The 17,059-nt window shown below is 39.3% G+C and overlaps 1 protein-coding gene across 3 annotated transcripts in view; it reads left to right on the top strand.

The window, feature by feature from the left end:
- usp13 (ubiquitin specific peptidase 13) overlaps positions 1–17,059 on the top strand; it is a 31,332-nt gene that overhangs the window by 2,872 nt on the left and 11,401 nt on the right. The window contains exons 3-15 of one of the 3 annotated variants that reach the window (XM_069694760.1): positions 2,028–2,088; positions 4,562–4,683; positions 5,520–5,662; positions 6,618–6,802; positions 7,428–7,525; positions 7,724–7,914; positions 8,535–8,606; positions 9,486–9,558; positions 11,303–11,428; positions 13,443–13,596; positions 14,254–14,428; positions 14,567–14,655; positions 15,065–15,187. In XM_069694760.1, coding sequence (XP_069550861.1) covers positions 2,028–2,088; positions 4,562–4,683; positions 5,520–5,662; positions 6,618–6,802; positions 7,428–7,525; positions 7,724–7,914; positions 8,535–8,606; positions 9,486–9,558; positions 11,303–11,428; positions 13,443–13,596; positions 14,254–14,428; positions 14,567–14,655; positions 15,065–15,187 — 1,612 coding nt within the window. Of the gene's footprint in view, positions 1–2,027; positions 2,089–4,561; positions 4,684–5,519; positions 5,663–6,617; positions 6,803–7,427; positions 7,526–7,723; positions 7,915–8,534; positions 8,607–9,485; positions 9,592–11,302; positions 11,429–13,442; positions 13,597–14,253; positions 14,429–14,566; positions 14,656–15,064; positions 15,188–17,059 lie in introns of all 3 variants that reach the window. The other 2 variants (XM_069694759.1, XM_069694757.1) reach the window with 2 other exon arrangements.

Genomic DNA, 17,059 nt, shown 5'->3' with positions numbered 1-17,059 from the left:
ATACACCTGCTCACTGTATTTGTTTAGATACTGATCTTCAACTGAACCCAGCAATAGTAGTTCAACTAGCACTGAAAGCAGCAGCATTAGGTAGAAGTAGAAAAAGACTAACAATCATGGTTTACATCAGACTTTTCAAATCACATTTATAAAGGACTTTGTAATCAATAAAACCATAATACACAAAAATCAGTGAAGGATATAAGTACAATAAACATTATAACAGGAATAGAACAGAAAAGTAAAATGCTCATATAAGTACGACAATAAAAACAACAATATGTGAAGTTTTTACTAATTCTACTGTTTTTTGCCAGACTGAGCCCCTCAGCTTCATGCAGATTTCAAATGCATTGAAATGATGTCAAAATCATTTAATTTGATTTAATTTGATATGTAAAACCTGATTTAAAGGATACAAAGAAGAGTTCGTAATGCAGACAAATTGCAAAGGTGGAACTAAACAATCAGTATCATTTCACCTGAAGCAGTACTGACCTTCAGACTGAGGCTGTCTGTTTGTGGGTCACACTTGATATGTTTCCATCTCTGTATCTCTCTCTGTAGCCTTTCACACATTTTTGTATATTTGATATTGGTTTAGTTGACACTGCTGTCAATTCCCCCCAAAATTTATTTGGCACTAATTATGTGGTAACTAAAGGCACTTCTTAACTGAAAAACCAAGTGTTTTTAGTCTGTGCACAGCAGGTGAGCTGGACATGCCCACAGCTCAACATACTCAGAGAAGTTTTAATAGAAGTTTTCAACATTAATTGAAGAAAGAATGAATACTTATTTGGTTTTAAATGGAGATTTTCTTTTTCAAGATTATTTACAGATTTCTTTCTAAGAATATGGCCATGGAAATTATTGGTAAAATTATCTTAAAATTACACACCTATGACAAAATCAAGTAGCAGAATCTGTTTATTTTATAATATGGAGTCCAAAACAACAACCCTGAAGTTCCAAGTATTGTTCAAGATTATTATGTTCTAATTTTGTTTCAAACTGATGACTCAACTCGGTGGTAACTTGTGAAGTTTGCGTGGGTTTTGTGTTTGATTACGTTATATAGTAAGGTGTTTCTGTTTGTTTTGTCCATCGCTGAATTTATAAAAAAGTAAAACAGAACAGTCTTGCTTATTTTTTTGGTGGAAAAAGAGTTTCACATGGATCCAAACAAGTTTCTCCTCTTTGAAAAGTTGATGGTGAACAACAAAGGCCTGAGCTGGTGCTGTGGTTTCTCACCAGCCTTAATTGCCCTTAGATCAGCTCTGCTTTGTAAAGAGCTGCTATTTCCATGCCTGGATCTGGCCAGAAACAGCTGCTTACATTCTGCAGGCTCCTGTGTCTGCTGTTTTTTTTCCTCATGAGTCCACTTGGTCTTGAGTGTGTCAGCATTCTCTGTCTTTCTACACCGTCTGCCCGGCGAGTGGACGGGGAGCAGTCGACTGAACCTGATCGAATTAGAAGGAAACCAGTCGGTGGCGCTGTGTTGTAACTCTGGCAGTTAGGAATTTTGCAGATTCATGTCTTTATGTAGATTCAGTGGTTTTTATTTGTCGATTTATCCATATATCAAGGCTGAAATGTTTAAGGCTGTGTGGACAGTGAGTGGTGGTGAGAGAAGAGAAATAGGAGGCAGAAAAAGACGATGACGCTCACAACAGGCACGGACAGGCCCGAACACATGGCATTAAATGTACTGTAAATTGTATCTGTCCAAGTGTACAAATCAAGCGCCGCAACTCAAGCAGTTCAATTAATCATTCTTTAATTCTGACCCTGCACTGGTCAGGGTTTTCCCCCTGCACTGTAACCTGACACCTGGCAACTGGAACATCCAGCATCTATTTCTAACAAAATGACAACCATCTGGATTTGCTATAGCAAAGCATGAAAGCTTTTTTTTTTTTTTAAACAATTTACAAAGACAATTATCACAAGGTGTTTAAAGATGTTTTAATGTGATGAAGGCTCTTTGATCCTGTTTTATTTCTCTTCCTTCCTGTTTCCTACAGAAAGCCACAGGAGCTGCTGGAGGAGCCATCCCCAGACGAAGAAACGGGAAAGTGTTTCTAGGTAAGTGAGAGGCAGCGGCGCGAGCAGCACTTGCATCTTTTACTTAAACAAAAGCATCAATACGACAATGTTAAAGTTCTGCATTCAAAAATCTACTTCAATAAAACTACAGAGGTATTGTCAGTATCAAAAGTTAAATACTCATTTTGCTGATAAGTGGCTGCTGTGACTGACAAATTATTTTCAGATATATGACATTTTTAGATGAATACTGATATATTAATGTACAGTATAAGAGACATTTTACTGTTGTAGTTGTTTGAAGTTTTTTGCTTTAACACATTAGACAAGATAAATCTGAGGATTTATGACAACTGATAGAGGAAAAAGAAGGAGAAAAGCTGTTCTAGCTGACAAATATGTATCTTTCATTCTTGCTTTTTTGAAGAGATTAATTGAGAGTTTCGGAGTTTTGCCTCTTAGGGGCCTTTAAAAGTTATTGAAATGAAATACTGTGAAAAGTCCAAATGGGAAATGGATGCATTTTATATTTATTTCACTGAGCTGTTGTGTTGATGCTAATGTCATTCCTGTTGTTAGAAACACCTCTGCTCAGAGAGCCCCCTCCATTAAAAGCTTGTGGTATTGTTTTGTTACACTGTTGTGACCCACCAGCTGCCCCTCCAGCCTGTCTTTACCCAAAGTGTCAGATATTTCCTATGAGCTCTCTCCTCCTCCTGTTCTCTAAACATAGCCCATTTATTTGTATACTGTATGTGGTTGGTAACTGTTCTAAATCAAAGCCGGGCCTGCTCCCTTCCACCTCCTCCTCCTCAGTGGGGTGGGTAGGGGGTAGTGGCTTTACAGTGGGGGCCTGTCAGTCGCTGGCCTCTCAGCTGCCACCACCTGTCAACCTCCTGTTGAGGTTGACACACTTCTACCGCGGCTGTGACGCTGCTCGCGGAGGACCAGGTGTCTCTCTGCCTCTTCATCACCCTCCCTCTCGTACTGCTGCAGGGATTCCTTCCACTCAGGCTCTCAGCCATTGATGGTCCTGTTTTCATATTATTTGATCGGCTTTTCTGTTTATTGCCTCCAATATCTGACTGCTGTACATTAGATCAACCTTCCATCTGACATCAGTCTCTTCCTCTCTAATAGAAATGTCTTAGACCTTTCTTAAGGAGTCCTTCTCTGTCATTCATTTAGGATCTTTGATGTGACAGCGGGTATTTATGTATCCAACGTCATCCCTATACCAGTCCAGTGATCTAATCAAGCTGCTAGCTGCTAACGTCGCACGTTACCATGAAAGCAGTGAGCATAATAAAAACATCAGGGATAACCTCTGATCCTGTTTCTCATGAGTCATTACACGACTTTAGGCTGCAGTGAAGGACAGACAGCTCTATACAGGGAGTTATTGAAGAGGAGCTTCTCTATAGATGTGTGTTGTTCCAGGAATATTTTCCTGCTCGAATTCAGTTTGATATTGTTTTGATTAGAGATGAAATGATTTGCTGGTTAATCAATCAGCTGTTCCAAATTAAATATATTAACATTCAGATAAAAAGACAAACATTTTGCTCTTGAAGCTTCATCATTGTCAGTCATTTACTGCTTCTCTTTTTCTGACTTGATATTGTACAAGGGCTTAAAGTAGTGATTGTTTACAATATTGACTAATATGAAAGGTATTTTCTTATTGGTTGGTCCAAAAATATGTCAAAAAACTGTCAGAAATTGTGATCCAAGGTTCCTAGAGATCAGAGTGGTGTCTTCAGATGGAGCACTTTGCAGATAAACAACCCCTCTAAAAGAGGACATTACAATTACAATGCTTCGAAACAGCAAAAACAGTAAATGATTGTTGTTTTTGCTTTAAAAGTGACACATTAATCACTCATCAAACCCGTTTTGGTTTTGTTGATCGACTAACCCAATAAATAGCCAGTCGTTTCAGCTCTTTAGTAAACTAAACTTAGTTGGGTTTTGTGGTGTTCTTCGGACAAAAACGGATTTTGTACTATTTGACATATCACAGTTGGTCTCGAATACAACCTGAAAACCAATCAATAAGGAATTGCTGCTCGAATGTTGATAATATAATTTCTTTATGGGATCAATAATGAAATGAGGGTGCCCTTCAAAGTATTCTGAGACCTCTGTAGTAAGTTTATATATTGCTGGTGATAACAGGGTGTGCTAAGTTCCTAAATATAGCTCTGCATAATTTGTGTCTGAGCAAAAGAGTCCTCAGCGTTGTATGAAGTCATGTCACCATCGCTGTTGTAAAAACAAGAGGCCACTCGGGATTCATCTGTGTGCACTCTCATTAGAGTGTTAAGGTGTTGATTAACGGAACAAATCAAAGACACACTGAAACATCACTTCACAATCGAGCAAACAAGAACAGAACATGAAATATAACTCTATCACACTGTAAATAATAATAAGATGTCAGTCAGCAGTGTCTTCAGCAGCAGTCACTGTTTACCTGCCGCTGACTGAATGTTTGCTTCCTCCCTCAAAGATTTAGAGCTAAACCGTGATTTTAACGGGGAGGACTATGAGTATGAGGACGAGGCCAAACTCGTCATTTTTCCAGACCACTTCGAGATCCCCTTACCAAATATTGAGGAGTTGCCCGCTCTGGTCAGTGAGTCGGTGCTGCATGAGTTCTGTGTGTTTCCATGCATGCGGCTGGGGAAGGTGAAGGCGCACTCAGTGGTTCCCTGAACACAGGCTGGTCGCTCTGACTGGAAGAGCTGCCGTTTTCCCTGAATCCACAAGTGTGTGCAGGTTAATCTCTCCACATAATCTCTGTAGCTTTTATCTCGCCACGTTTTAATTTGGTGAAGGGATTTGGTCTAGATGACATTTCAGAGGCTTTTCATCTTATTTAAAAAATTATGAGGGAACCACAAAGTGCTCTTATCATTTGTTGAATGTTTTCTGGGTTTTGTTGCATACAGAAGTTACTTTTCTCAAGTTAATTATGTGTGTGTGTGTGTGTGTGTGTGTGTGTGTGTGTGTGTGTGTGTGTGTGTGTGTGTGTGTGTGTGTTGCCTTTATAGCTTGGCTATGGCATGACTGTTGGTTTTTTGTTTGTTTTATGCATGTAGAATTTATAATTATGGGTTATGGTTAGAGTTTGCGGTGCAGCATAATCATTGTGCATTGTTGGAGACCACCTGGTGAAATCTTTTGCATTGATTTTTTTTGGGCTGTTACAGCAATACATTTGTTTTTCTGAGTTCCTCCTGCTTTTTTTTTATTATGCTGGATCAGTCTCATGATGTAGCACAGCTTTATATTCTCTCACTTCAGTCTTGCATGACCACTTTGTGTGCTGTTCATGTGCAGTTTGATGTTCATTTATGAAATTTAAATGTTTGCACAATTGTTTAAGGGAATTTGTAATTTATCTTTGAGAAGAAGATTATATACTTTCAACATGACCTTACCCACTCCCTGCTGCTGATGTCCAGGTGACCATCGCCTGTGATGCAGTTCTCAACGCATCATCAGCCTACAAGAAACAGGAGCCGGAGTCCTGGGAGGAGGAGATCCAGGTGTCCAAACATGCCAGGAGCCTTAGACAGCTGGACAACGGGGTCCGGATCCCACCCAGGTAGGACCGACGTCACGACACATTCTTACAACATGGTGGCAGTTATACAGAGTGCTTTGATTAATGGGAAATTATTTTCAGTTAGCTGCTCTCTGTGTTTGAGGAGTCAACATGTTTTGAAGTATCATATCCTAAAATGTGAAACCAGCTCTTCTGTTGACTGTGACATTGTTATTGTGATAAACGTACAATTTTTTTCCACAACTTAATCGCCTGACTGTCTCTAGACAATTTTGTGGCTTAATTGGGTGAAATACAATAAAATAAACCACTTGATGTTTTCATGTCACATGCTGCTTTAGCGGAGCAAACACTGTGTACCCATACACTTTATGCAGTGAAATGACTGAACTAGGTAGAAACTTTGAAACCACACTGTCTTGAAGATAGAAAACAAGTCCAGGACACAAAAAACAGATCACTGGACCTGCACATGTGGATACTGAAACTTTTCTCCCATTATATTTACCCATATATTTTGACAGCAGCAACTATAAGAAATCAGCTGTTGATATGTACCACATCTCCTTTAGAATATGAGTCCGCCGAGGAGGAGCAGAAAAGCTCTCATGAACTGTGTCCTTAGCAACCAATTATTATTTGTTAATGATTCTAGGTAAAGAAACACTGAAATTAGAGAAGACTTTATATTTTGTAGATTTAGTCTTTAACAATTCAATTGGTTTGATCCGTTTCTTGTGCTTGTAAGTTTTTGTATGTTTTTTCAAATTTGTCTGTATAGCAGTTTCATCCTGCTTTACTTTTATATCCAGTCTGTTAAGAATTACAGAATACATGTAAATAATGTAAATCTGACCCCTGCTTCTGAGCAAAAAGCACTTTTCTGTTCACCAAAAGTTGTCACATCATGAGTTCAAGCATGCCTCTTTGATTCAAAAACAAACAAACAAACCCAAAACAGAACAACACTGAGTCTCTCTTCTTTTACTGTCAGTGGTTGGAAGTGTCAGAAGTGCGAGATGAGAGAAAACCTGTGGTTGAACCTGACTGATGGAGCGGTGCTCTGTGGGAAGTGGTTCTTTGATGGGAGTGGAGGTAACGGTCATGCCCTGGAGCACTACAGAGAGACCAACCACCCGCTGGCTGTCAAACTGGACACCATCACCCCAGATGGAGCAGGTCAGAGACAAGATGATCTCAACTGTTGCATGAATCCAGAATTTCATTTATTGCACGATGTTAGTGATCAGAGCCCTTTAAGTAGTTTTCATTTTTATGATGCAATTTTTTTTAATTTTAAATATTTGTTTTAAAATCTAAATTTATAATGTTTTATTTTAATACAGATTTTTGGATGGCCATTACAATTTGTCATGTATTGAACAAAACTAACAATCATTTGCAGTCAGACTCATTTTATCAGGTTCCCTTGTACCATCTAAAGCAAAACCATGCAGCAGCCTGCTGTTATTTGTCATGAAGCTTAATTTTCAGACTTTCGTTGACGTGATGGTGATGTAATCTACTGCATTGTGCAGAGAAGTAATTGTAACGTTTCATCCCACTAATGTACGTAAATACAGCACCACCATTAAAAAAAAAAACAGAGTGGTACTGAAGTGTAAACTGTACAGTGACTGTTGGGATTTTTGAAGGGCAAATGTAAACATGAATTTGATTTTATATATTACATTTATGAAGGATTGTAAGAATAACCGACTGACCAGAAATCTCTAACATGTTAATACTTTTCTGCCAACTTGTTTTAAGATTTATGCTTATTTAAATGGCCCTTCGTTTCCAGATGTCTATTCATTTGAGGAGGAAGAAGCTGTGTTAGACCCCCACATATCAGAGCACTTATCACACTTTGGAATAGACATGCTACAGATGCAGAAAAGGGTAAGTTAAATAGATAGTTTCACTATTATCTTTTGTGTCAACATCATCTCACCCAAAACAACTCAAGTCCTCTCCATCTCCCTCTCAACAAAATGCTACCGACTTAAATCAAACTAAAACTGAGGGCGGAGACATTTCTGTCTGTGATAGCCCTCACACAGGACAGTCCTCACCCACAGCTGCCTTGTCTCCTTTCAGACAGAGAATGGGCACCACACAGACAATAACTCCCGGCCGCGGGTCAGCGAGTGGGAGGTGATCCAGGAGTCGGGCATGAAGCTGAAGGCGGTCTTCGGTTCTGGTTACACAGGCATCAAAAACCTGGGGAACAGCTGCTACCTCGGCACAGTAATGCAGGTCCTTTTCAGCATCCCAGACTTCCAGAGGATGTGAGTACTTTACGCTGAGATGACAACATTAGAAAACATTATAGTGATTTAAAAAAAAAAAATGATGTATGTTGTTCTGTCATAACTTTGTCTTTTTGTTTTATACAAATATTTTATTTTTGAACTGTAAGTACATATCTTCTCTTTCTGCACAATATTTAATGCTACTGAGAAGGACAACCTTCAACATTGAGTGTGATATTTTGTATAGCCTTTTGATGTTTTCATGTCAAGCAGTCATCATTTTTTTCCATTTCACATATATTTGATTTTCAGTCATTTATAAACAGAAAGTAGACAAACTACTGTAAAGACAAAAAAAAGGTTTAACAGTTTCAAAATGTAATTTGGTGAAAATTACATGTTTTGCTTCTGTCAACTTCCTGTATTTGGTTGCATGTAATTATTGATAGTAATTTAGGATTATTCTAATTATCTGGGGGTTAGGTCTGGAAGTAAAAACACAGTAAGACAAAACTTACTTTATTTCAAAAACTGACTGATTGGTATGACCTCCAGCAAAAGGTGTCTTTTCACAACCTCGTGCGTCTCCATGTTTCTTGTGTCCGTGTGTCACCCCACGTGCTCCATTTGAAGTGACATGTATTTCGATCTCTTAGGTATGTGGGTAATCTGCAGAGGATATTTGATTATTCACCTCTTGACCCCACCCAGGACTTCGCCACACAAATGTAAGTGACTCCGGAGTTACATAAGGCAGTGTTACAACAAACAAGAGCAGGTGTTTTCCAGCTGCTGCCGTCTCTGTGGCTGAAAAAGATTGAAAACAAGTTGAGGTTATGTTATTAGAAGCTAACTTGCCATAAAATAACACTGTAGTTTTATAACGGGAGTAAATCTTGCTTAGGAATTTTTGCAGATAAATATGTTTTTCCACATGTTCTGGAAAAATAATCAGGTGTATTTCATCATGTAAGCCAGTGTGTTGCAAGAGGTCAGTCAGATGCTGTGGCCATGATGAAAGGTAAGTAGAGTCTAAACCAGGCAGGAAATGAATATCAGCTGTGTTGATGTTTTATACTCTGAAGATCGCAGCCAGATAAACATGTTTATACCTGCCACGGTTAGGATTTGATTGGGCTGCATATTCAGAAAGAACATTTGTTTATTTGGTTGGATGTAATGATAATGGACCCTCTAAAAAGCATTTAAGGTGAAGTGTAAATTCTGTACCAAAAATTAGTGAGGGGAAGCAATTACGAATTGGAAAGATTTTGTAAAAAAATAAACGATATATACACATGATTACTTATTTCGTGGTAAGCCTCAACAAAAACTCTTCCTTGCAGCTAACGTCGGTAGTCTTAGTAACCATGGCAACTGGTTGAACATGAGCCAGCTTTGTGAAACTAAAAATCTGGGGTTAACGAGTTAGCTGCTCTGTGAGACAGTCCCCAGGAGCACTGTCTGAATTTATTAATTTTTTTTACTGATGAGTTAAGACACTTCAGGGTCTTCATGGGTCTTCAGGGTGTGTCATCCAAAAAAATAACCCAGACTTAAAAGACGACTGACTGCACCTCATGTTTACGCCTGTTTTCTTCCGGCAGGGCTAAACTGGGACACGGACTGCTTTCAGGCCAGTACTCCAAACCACCCATGAAATCTGAGCTCATTGAACAGGTGATGAAAGAAGAATACAAGGTATTAAACTGGGTATGTCCAGCTCCCAAACTGGGTCCCTAACTGACAGAAGCATGTTAATGAGAGGTGGTGGTGAAATGAGTCTCTTTAGGTTTAGTTTTAGGTTGAAGTTTTCCCAATCAAAACATGAAGCTTTTCATAAAGTACTTGTTCTGTATTGTTTTTTTTTGTTTTTTTTTATATACCTGAGCTTTTTTTTTTAGCTTGTCGGAGGAGTTGATTGAAGCGAAAGGATGATGGGACTTTTGGATATATTGTCAAGTTTCGTTGTGCTATGACCTTTTCGTTTAGTGTGAAAATAGCTGTTGGCTGTGGTCCCACATGTGCAACTCAAATTGTTCTGATACCGTTTTGCTTTTAATTCTCCACATCACTGCTTATCTTTGTCACACATATTAGCTGCGTTTGATTACTGTGTTGCTCTTCCTTTAATCTCCAAAGTTCTTCAACAGTTTAATGGATTTTATATTTTTTCATGTGTTTTGCTTTACTGATTTGAAAGCACATGAAATGAAATCAGCGCCTTTTCAACCTCACCGCACACAGCCGCCAGGAAATTAGAGGAGGAAAGCCATTAAAGCATAATGGGACCCAGCACTCGTTCTGTAAGCCCCGGGCTTCTTTTAAGCCTTACCAGCCACAGTAATTGATAGGGCAGTGCTGTGATCCTGAACTTCCTACACATGTGATGGTGGAGTCAGGTTTGAAAATGTATTGACAGCTGGGAAGATATGAGGGGGAAGGGATTGTGTTGGCATGCTGTGGTCAGTTTGTACTGAGGCAGTGTTGCCCATTACAATTACAAATTCTTTTTAAAGTGGCTTTTTAAATCTAAGTTACCTGCCAGAGATTGTATGGGATACCTGTTGGCTGCCCTTTGATAGTGTGGAGGAATGATGTCACTGGATTGATTAATCATCAATCAGTCATTAATATTCTGTCATATGCTTTCCATAGAACTTTCTTTGTGTGCTGGCTATAAGAAAAAAATGAAAATTTGTTGAGTTTGATATTGCAGTAGTAAACTTATTCACTTCCAATGGAGCAGTAGGATGGCAGGAAGATCTTGAGTATCCACTGGATACAGCTCCCAGCCAGGAAATAGGATGTAAAGCCAAGTAATACTGATGAATGTTTTTTTGTTCTTTTTTCTTTTCTATTTTTAAATTTTTTTTTTAATGATTTGTCTTCTGTTTTGACAAATTAGATAAAACTTAGTTGACTGATGAACTTTAGTGGTGCTGTTGGGTAAATTCTGTTAGCTTCCACAGGAGCAAGGCTAGCCGTTTCCTGTTTCCAAGTGCTAATAGTGAAGCTAACCAACCACTAGCAGGAGCTTCTGTCTCTACCTGTTAGTGAATAAGTATAATTTTCTAAAGAAGGAAGGATTTCTCCACCGTGTACTCGTACAATAATGTGCCTGTCTCTGTTCTCCCACTGGCTTACCTTGGACCATAACAAATTTCCTTCCTCCGGCCTTTAAGAATCTGCAGGTCAAGATTGTCTTCTTCTCTTCTCTAATACTCTGTACATTTAAAATTAGAATATATCTGACCATATGTAATGAGCTGTATTGATTATATGTCAGACTGAGTATAGATTGCATGAAGATCACAGTTTCCCTCAGAAATCTGTACAATTGAGTGGTGATCTTCTTCCCTCTGAGACAGCTGAGTGGCCGTGCACAGTCAATGTTTGTGACGTCCACATTTTTTCATTCCAGCACCAGCAGAAGGGTGTCTCTCCCCGGATGTTGAAGTCCCTGGTCAGCAGGGGACACCCAGAGTTTTCCTCCATCAGACAACAGGATGCCCACGAGTTCCTCCTGCACGTTATCAACCTGGTGGAGGTCAGTGGAGCTCAATTTATTATGTAGGTCAAAGAGTTAAAAGTGCACATGTAGGGGATTGTATCAGAAACTACAGCAGGCGTTATCTTAATGTATATCACATTCCAGACGTGAGTAAATGTGACTTTGATGGATGCAAATTCTACAATTCAGATTACAAATATCAATTTAATTTGCAAAGGTATGTCAAACGTTAAAATTTAGATGGTTTATATGTATGTTGGGACATCCAGCTACACGTGAATGTTAACATGCATGTTCTTAGGAATACTATTAACAACAATATTTATCGTAGATTGAGTTTCTCGGATTAGTTGTTTGGTTCAAAAATTTAAAAATAAAAACCTGTAAAAACACCCAAATTGACCAATATAATATCTTTCTATATCTTCTTTTGTTCATGAACAGTCCAAAACCCAAAGATATTAATTTTAAAATCCTACATTACAAATAAAAGCAGCACATCCTCATATTAAAATAGTTGCAGATTATTAGTTGCGGAAATGCTGCCTTTTACAAAAATGACCCTGTAAATGAGAATGTTTTCCACTGTGAAATCATAACATATTCACAAAGTGAAGGGGCTTCTGTCTGACCTATGACACACATGGACAGACCGTTTGTTGGGAGGGCGAGGTCTGTGTTTAACTGCACACCGTATCCTTGGTTGATACATGCACATGGGGTGCTCTGAAATGTCTTTCTCAACCAGGATATAAATAGCTCTCTGCTATCAGTTACAACGGGTGGACAGATAATGCTTCCTATGCTGCCTCAGTCATACATACGTGCCTTGACCAGGACCTGATCCTTCCTCCACCTCGTGTGGTGGACGTCAACAAAACACCAGTTTCTCACTGCTATTATTTTTCCATACTTTCCAGATTATCTATAGAAACTCTTGCACTCGAACTTGGTGTGTTCGGAAGAGGTTCATACACTCCTCACCTCCTTTAGTCACCTTGCTGCCTTCTACAGCAGTCTGTAAACTACATACTGATTTAGTATCCAAACATAGATAACCTAACTAAAGCCACCACCACCAGCAACATTTCCTGCAGTCTACGACACCCGACATACTTGGCCAGAGTAAACTTAACTTATGTATTTCTGTAGCTACTTGGAATAGAAGGGCTGGGTTGCAGAAAGGCCGTGGCCATGCAAACTGGTGTTTGAAGCCGCAATGCCATCCTTCATCACGGTCTTCAAATAAACATAGTCAACTTCGATGACCCCTGCTGTTCGAAAGCAGTGAAAAGACACAAAGCCGCTCAGTGATAATGAACAATGTACCCATGGCTCTGGAAAGGTGCATCTCTCTAAGTAATGGAGGGTATGGTTTAATTGAGGCAGTTCCTAAATTAAAGACATTTTTGAATGGCTGTATTAAGAGATCTGGGTCAAACAGCAGTTGTGCTGAAGCCATGCCAGGAGACTGGAATAGACCTCAGTACAGACAAGCTTATAGGCAGAGCTGCATTTCAAACTCCAGGCTGTCATGTGTGTGATATATATGTACCCTCCGTCTTCCTCTCTCCACAATGATACCATATTTTAAAGAGCTTTGTTTCAGGTTATCCTTTTCAGGATTTAATTGATCTTTTATGGAGACAAAAAATATTTGGTTTACCTTAAAAAAACAAAATAGGATTTTGACCACAGAACACAAATCCTTCCAGATTAAAGAAGTTTATATCAGGTTTTTAGAGCACAGCATTATGTGCTGAACAATAAAACTGGAGGGAAGGTGAGACACAGCTGTTGATAAAATTTGTATTGAACTCAATTCAAATAATACAGAAATGTATGTGCGAAGAAGACATCATTTTATTGTAGGTGCAGACCGTTGTTCAGCCACATCACTGCTCCAGTCAGCCATTTAATAAAACCATATCAACATGGCCAGTCCACTTAGCATTTACCAATATTAGTCTGCTATACGATCAAAACTCAAACTCTGCTTCTGTTTTTGATGTTGTGCGTCTCATGACTCTAAATGTTGTCATTTCTGCAGAGGAACAGCGCCAGCTCTGAGAACCCAAGTGACACCTTCCGCTTCCTGGTGGAGGAGCGAGTTCAGTGCTGCCAGAGTCGTCGGGTTCGTTACGCTCAGCGGGTCGACTACTGCATCCAGCTGCCCGCTCCCATTGAGGCAGCCACCAATAGAGGTAAAGAACCACACACACACACACACACACACACACACACACACACACACACACACACACACACACACACACACACACACACACACACACACACACACACACACACACACACACACACACACACACACACAAACTCACACACACTCACGCACTCTGTGCTGCTGCAGAAGGAGACCACAGCTGCCTCTGGTCGGGATGGTACAGCTGCACGACTCTGAGGTCAGGTGGGAGAACCAGCAGGTCCTGCTCTGAAAGGACGCAGATGGTCCTGACGTGTCAGACCGAGAGCTGTGTAGTTTGAACGAGGGAGGACATGCTTGCCTTTAAAAGTGACTGCTGATGGCCTCGTATGTGGCTTTTATTACACATTCAAGATTTGACATGATGCATGTGGCTTATGTACTGTTTGAAGGTAGCAAATATAAATGTAACATTACCATATTACATTTGATAATGTTGAGTTATTATAATAAACAGATGTGTTGAAGATGATAGTCTTTATCTGATGCTGTGTAGATGCTAGTAAAGGGTTTCCAATATTTTACACCTCCACTGATTTTTTTTTTCCAATCAAAATACAGCTTGTAAAACTCATTAATTTTTTTTTAACAAGCTGAGTATTATGGAGATATCACGTCTTTGTTTTTATCTGATCAGAGGAGCTGCTGGCATATGAGACCAAGCGGAGGGAAGCTGAGGAGAACATGCGGGCTCCTCCTGAACCAGTGAGAGCGCGGATCCCTTTCACCGCTTGTCTTCAGGCCTTCACAGAACCGGAAAATGTCCCGGACTTCTGGAGCTCAGCACTGCAGGCCAAGTCAGCTGGAGTCAAGTAAGCAAGGACTTCTATACATCTTGATGGTTATTTTATTGAGCTCATATCTTTGAATTAAAGCCGGATTTCTATATTAACTTTGCATTCTTTCTTTTAAATTCTCTCTTTCATAATGACTGTTGTTCTTCTCTGCAGAACTTCCCGTTTTAACACGTTCCCTGAGTATCTGATTGTGCAGATCAAGAAGTTCACATTCGGGGTTGATTGGGTGCCAAAGAAACTGGGTAACCGCCTGTCACACTTCACTGACTGATGGGATTTAAAATGTCTTTTATTGACCGCCAGTGCTGTTGTGACTCATTTTAAGTGTTTTTAATGCCGTTAATGCCCAGCAGAGGGCACCACCATCTTGTGAAATTGTTGTCCATAAATAAATCCAACTCGAGACTGGCTTCACCTACACTTTGGACACAGAGTTATAAACTATCTCTCATCCTGTCAATATCTGGAAAATGCTGTCAAATGCATGAGTGTGCGTCAGCAGCTTTAAAAACGTTTAACTCAGTTTTTACAAGTGAACATTTTTTGTCTAAACCATTGTTAAATCATGATGTTTGGTAGGATATTTAGGGGATAACCAGACATGTTGCCGCTATCCTTAGTGGACTTTTGTATTTGTGTATTGTTGTGTAGACTTGGCCATTGATGTTCCAGACTTCCTGGATCTGAACAGGCTCCGAGCCACAGGACTGCAGGCAGGTGAAGAGGAGCTGCCTGACCTCATGCCTCCCATCGTGCTACCCGAAGACACCAGAGGTATGACATGCATGTCCACTGACCACTGTGTATGTGTACACTTATGAAGCAAGGATCGGTATTATAAGCAGAAATATTATGAAATTTTTTTGACAGCTGTAGTCAATTTTGCACACTTTAGCTTCGCTCCACACCTTGACATCTGATCTCACGGCGCCACACAGTTTGTATATAGTATATTATTTGTTATTATTTATATATATATATATATATATATATATATTTATATTTATTTTAACGACTATTGATCATTTATTCTAAATGTCCCATCCCTACGATGATGTATCAGTGCAATTAACAGAACATAGCTTTGCGTTACTTTATTTTTAGCCCCTTTTTATTCTGATATTTTGCTCTTTATTAATTTTTGTTGCATATTAGTAAATCTGCATCAGTACCAACATTTGGCTCTGCTTCAGATATATTGTTCTTTAAAAAAAAATTGTTTTAGGTCAGATAGTACTCCATGACTCACCTACAGTGACCCTCAGGAGTTTTAGTGGTCATTTGTGAATTCTTGGGAAAAAAAATTTAAATGCCACTCTTAACTACTGGGGTCATTTTTGGCCTTTCAATTTAGATTTCACAGGTCTGTTAAGAATTTTAAAGGTCACTGTTTCCCCTCAGCACCTGTCCTTTTGTTGTATTATTCACCCAGATAGCCAAACACACTTTGCTCACTCCACTTATACACTTGAAACAACTCAGTATATGAGACAGTAAGTATCTGACTCTGTAACTTAGACGTGTTGTTGAGATCAGCTGCCCAGCATCCTTTTCAGCAGGTGGAGGGTGTTTTTGTGAGTCAAATGATCTGTGAAATTGTCTCTAATATGATATTCTGCTCAAAGCCACCCTAGTTCTCTCATCAAATGGAATCCCACAGGAACAGCGTGCTCAATCAATTACTGGGGAGTTGTTGTGTTCACAGTGTGGCTAAGCCTAATAGTTATAATGAGTTCATGAAATCCCCTTGTAATGCACTTCCTTGGGTAGAAGGAAATATTATTGCCACTTTTCCAGAACCTTTGCTGTGTCATACACCTCCTTACCTTTGTTTGTTTTCCATATATATATATATCCATATATATATATATATATAAACTGTACAGAAACAAAGTAATGAAATGCAAGTCACAGTGAAGATTTCATCAAGTTAATAATATGCATATTAAGTATACATGTTGGTGAACAACATTCATTCATATCTATATATATATATATATATTGGAAATATCACCAACGCAACAGCCTGACACAGCAACGGTTCTGGATATATACATACAGATATGGAAAAACAAACAAAGGTAAGGAGGTGTATATTTTGTGTATGTTTTTCCATATCTGTCTCCTCTGTAATTCTGTAATTGGAATTGGAAGTTCAGCTACATTAAGTTATCAGCGTCCTCCTTAATATTTCAGCAGATGTGAAGCACAGTGTGTCCTGAACTGTTTCACACTCCAAACACGAACGCAGGGTCGAAGGAGCGATGCATAGACACAGTAACATCTGAGAGCAGCCTTTGCTCTGCGTCACACGTCCAAAAACTCGGGAGACTTTTTTTCCGGAGAGATTTACAAAATATTTTTAACTGATACATCTTCGTACAGGAAACAAGGAGGACAGAAAGGGAAGTTTGAAGGTGTTTGCCTGAGTAGGCCTTAATATTTCAGGACCATACAGCGTGTGCTGTACCTGTTATCTCAGACCTTCAAACACTGACTTAGCCTCTGAGTGCAGAATCTACTTAAAAGTCTTCAGAGTGTCGCACATTAAAAGACTCTTTCTTTGAGCTGAAACTACCTTGCATAGGCTGTCTTGCATATCTGCACCTCACAGCAGCGAGCTAAACAGGCCACAGTGAATTTGAT

This window comes from Brachyistius frenatus, unplaced genomic scaffold, assembly GCF_029030835.1.
Source record: "Brachyistius frenatus isolate BFR_SWC_R1_liver_20210118 unplaced genomic scaffold, ASM2903083v1 Contig_18, whole genome shotgun sequence".
NCBI lineage: Eukaryota > Metazoa > Chordata > Actinopteri > Embiotocidae > Brachyistius > Brachyistius frenatus.
The sequence above is the reverse complement of the archived record's forward strand: the minus strand, read 5'-3'. Positions and strand labels throughout refer to the sequence as shown.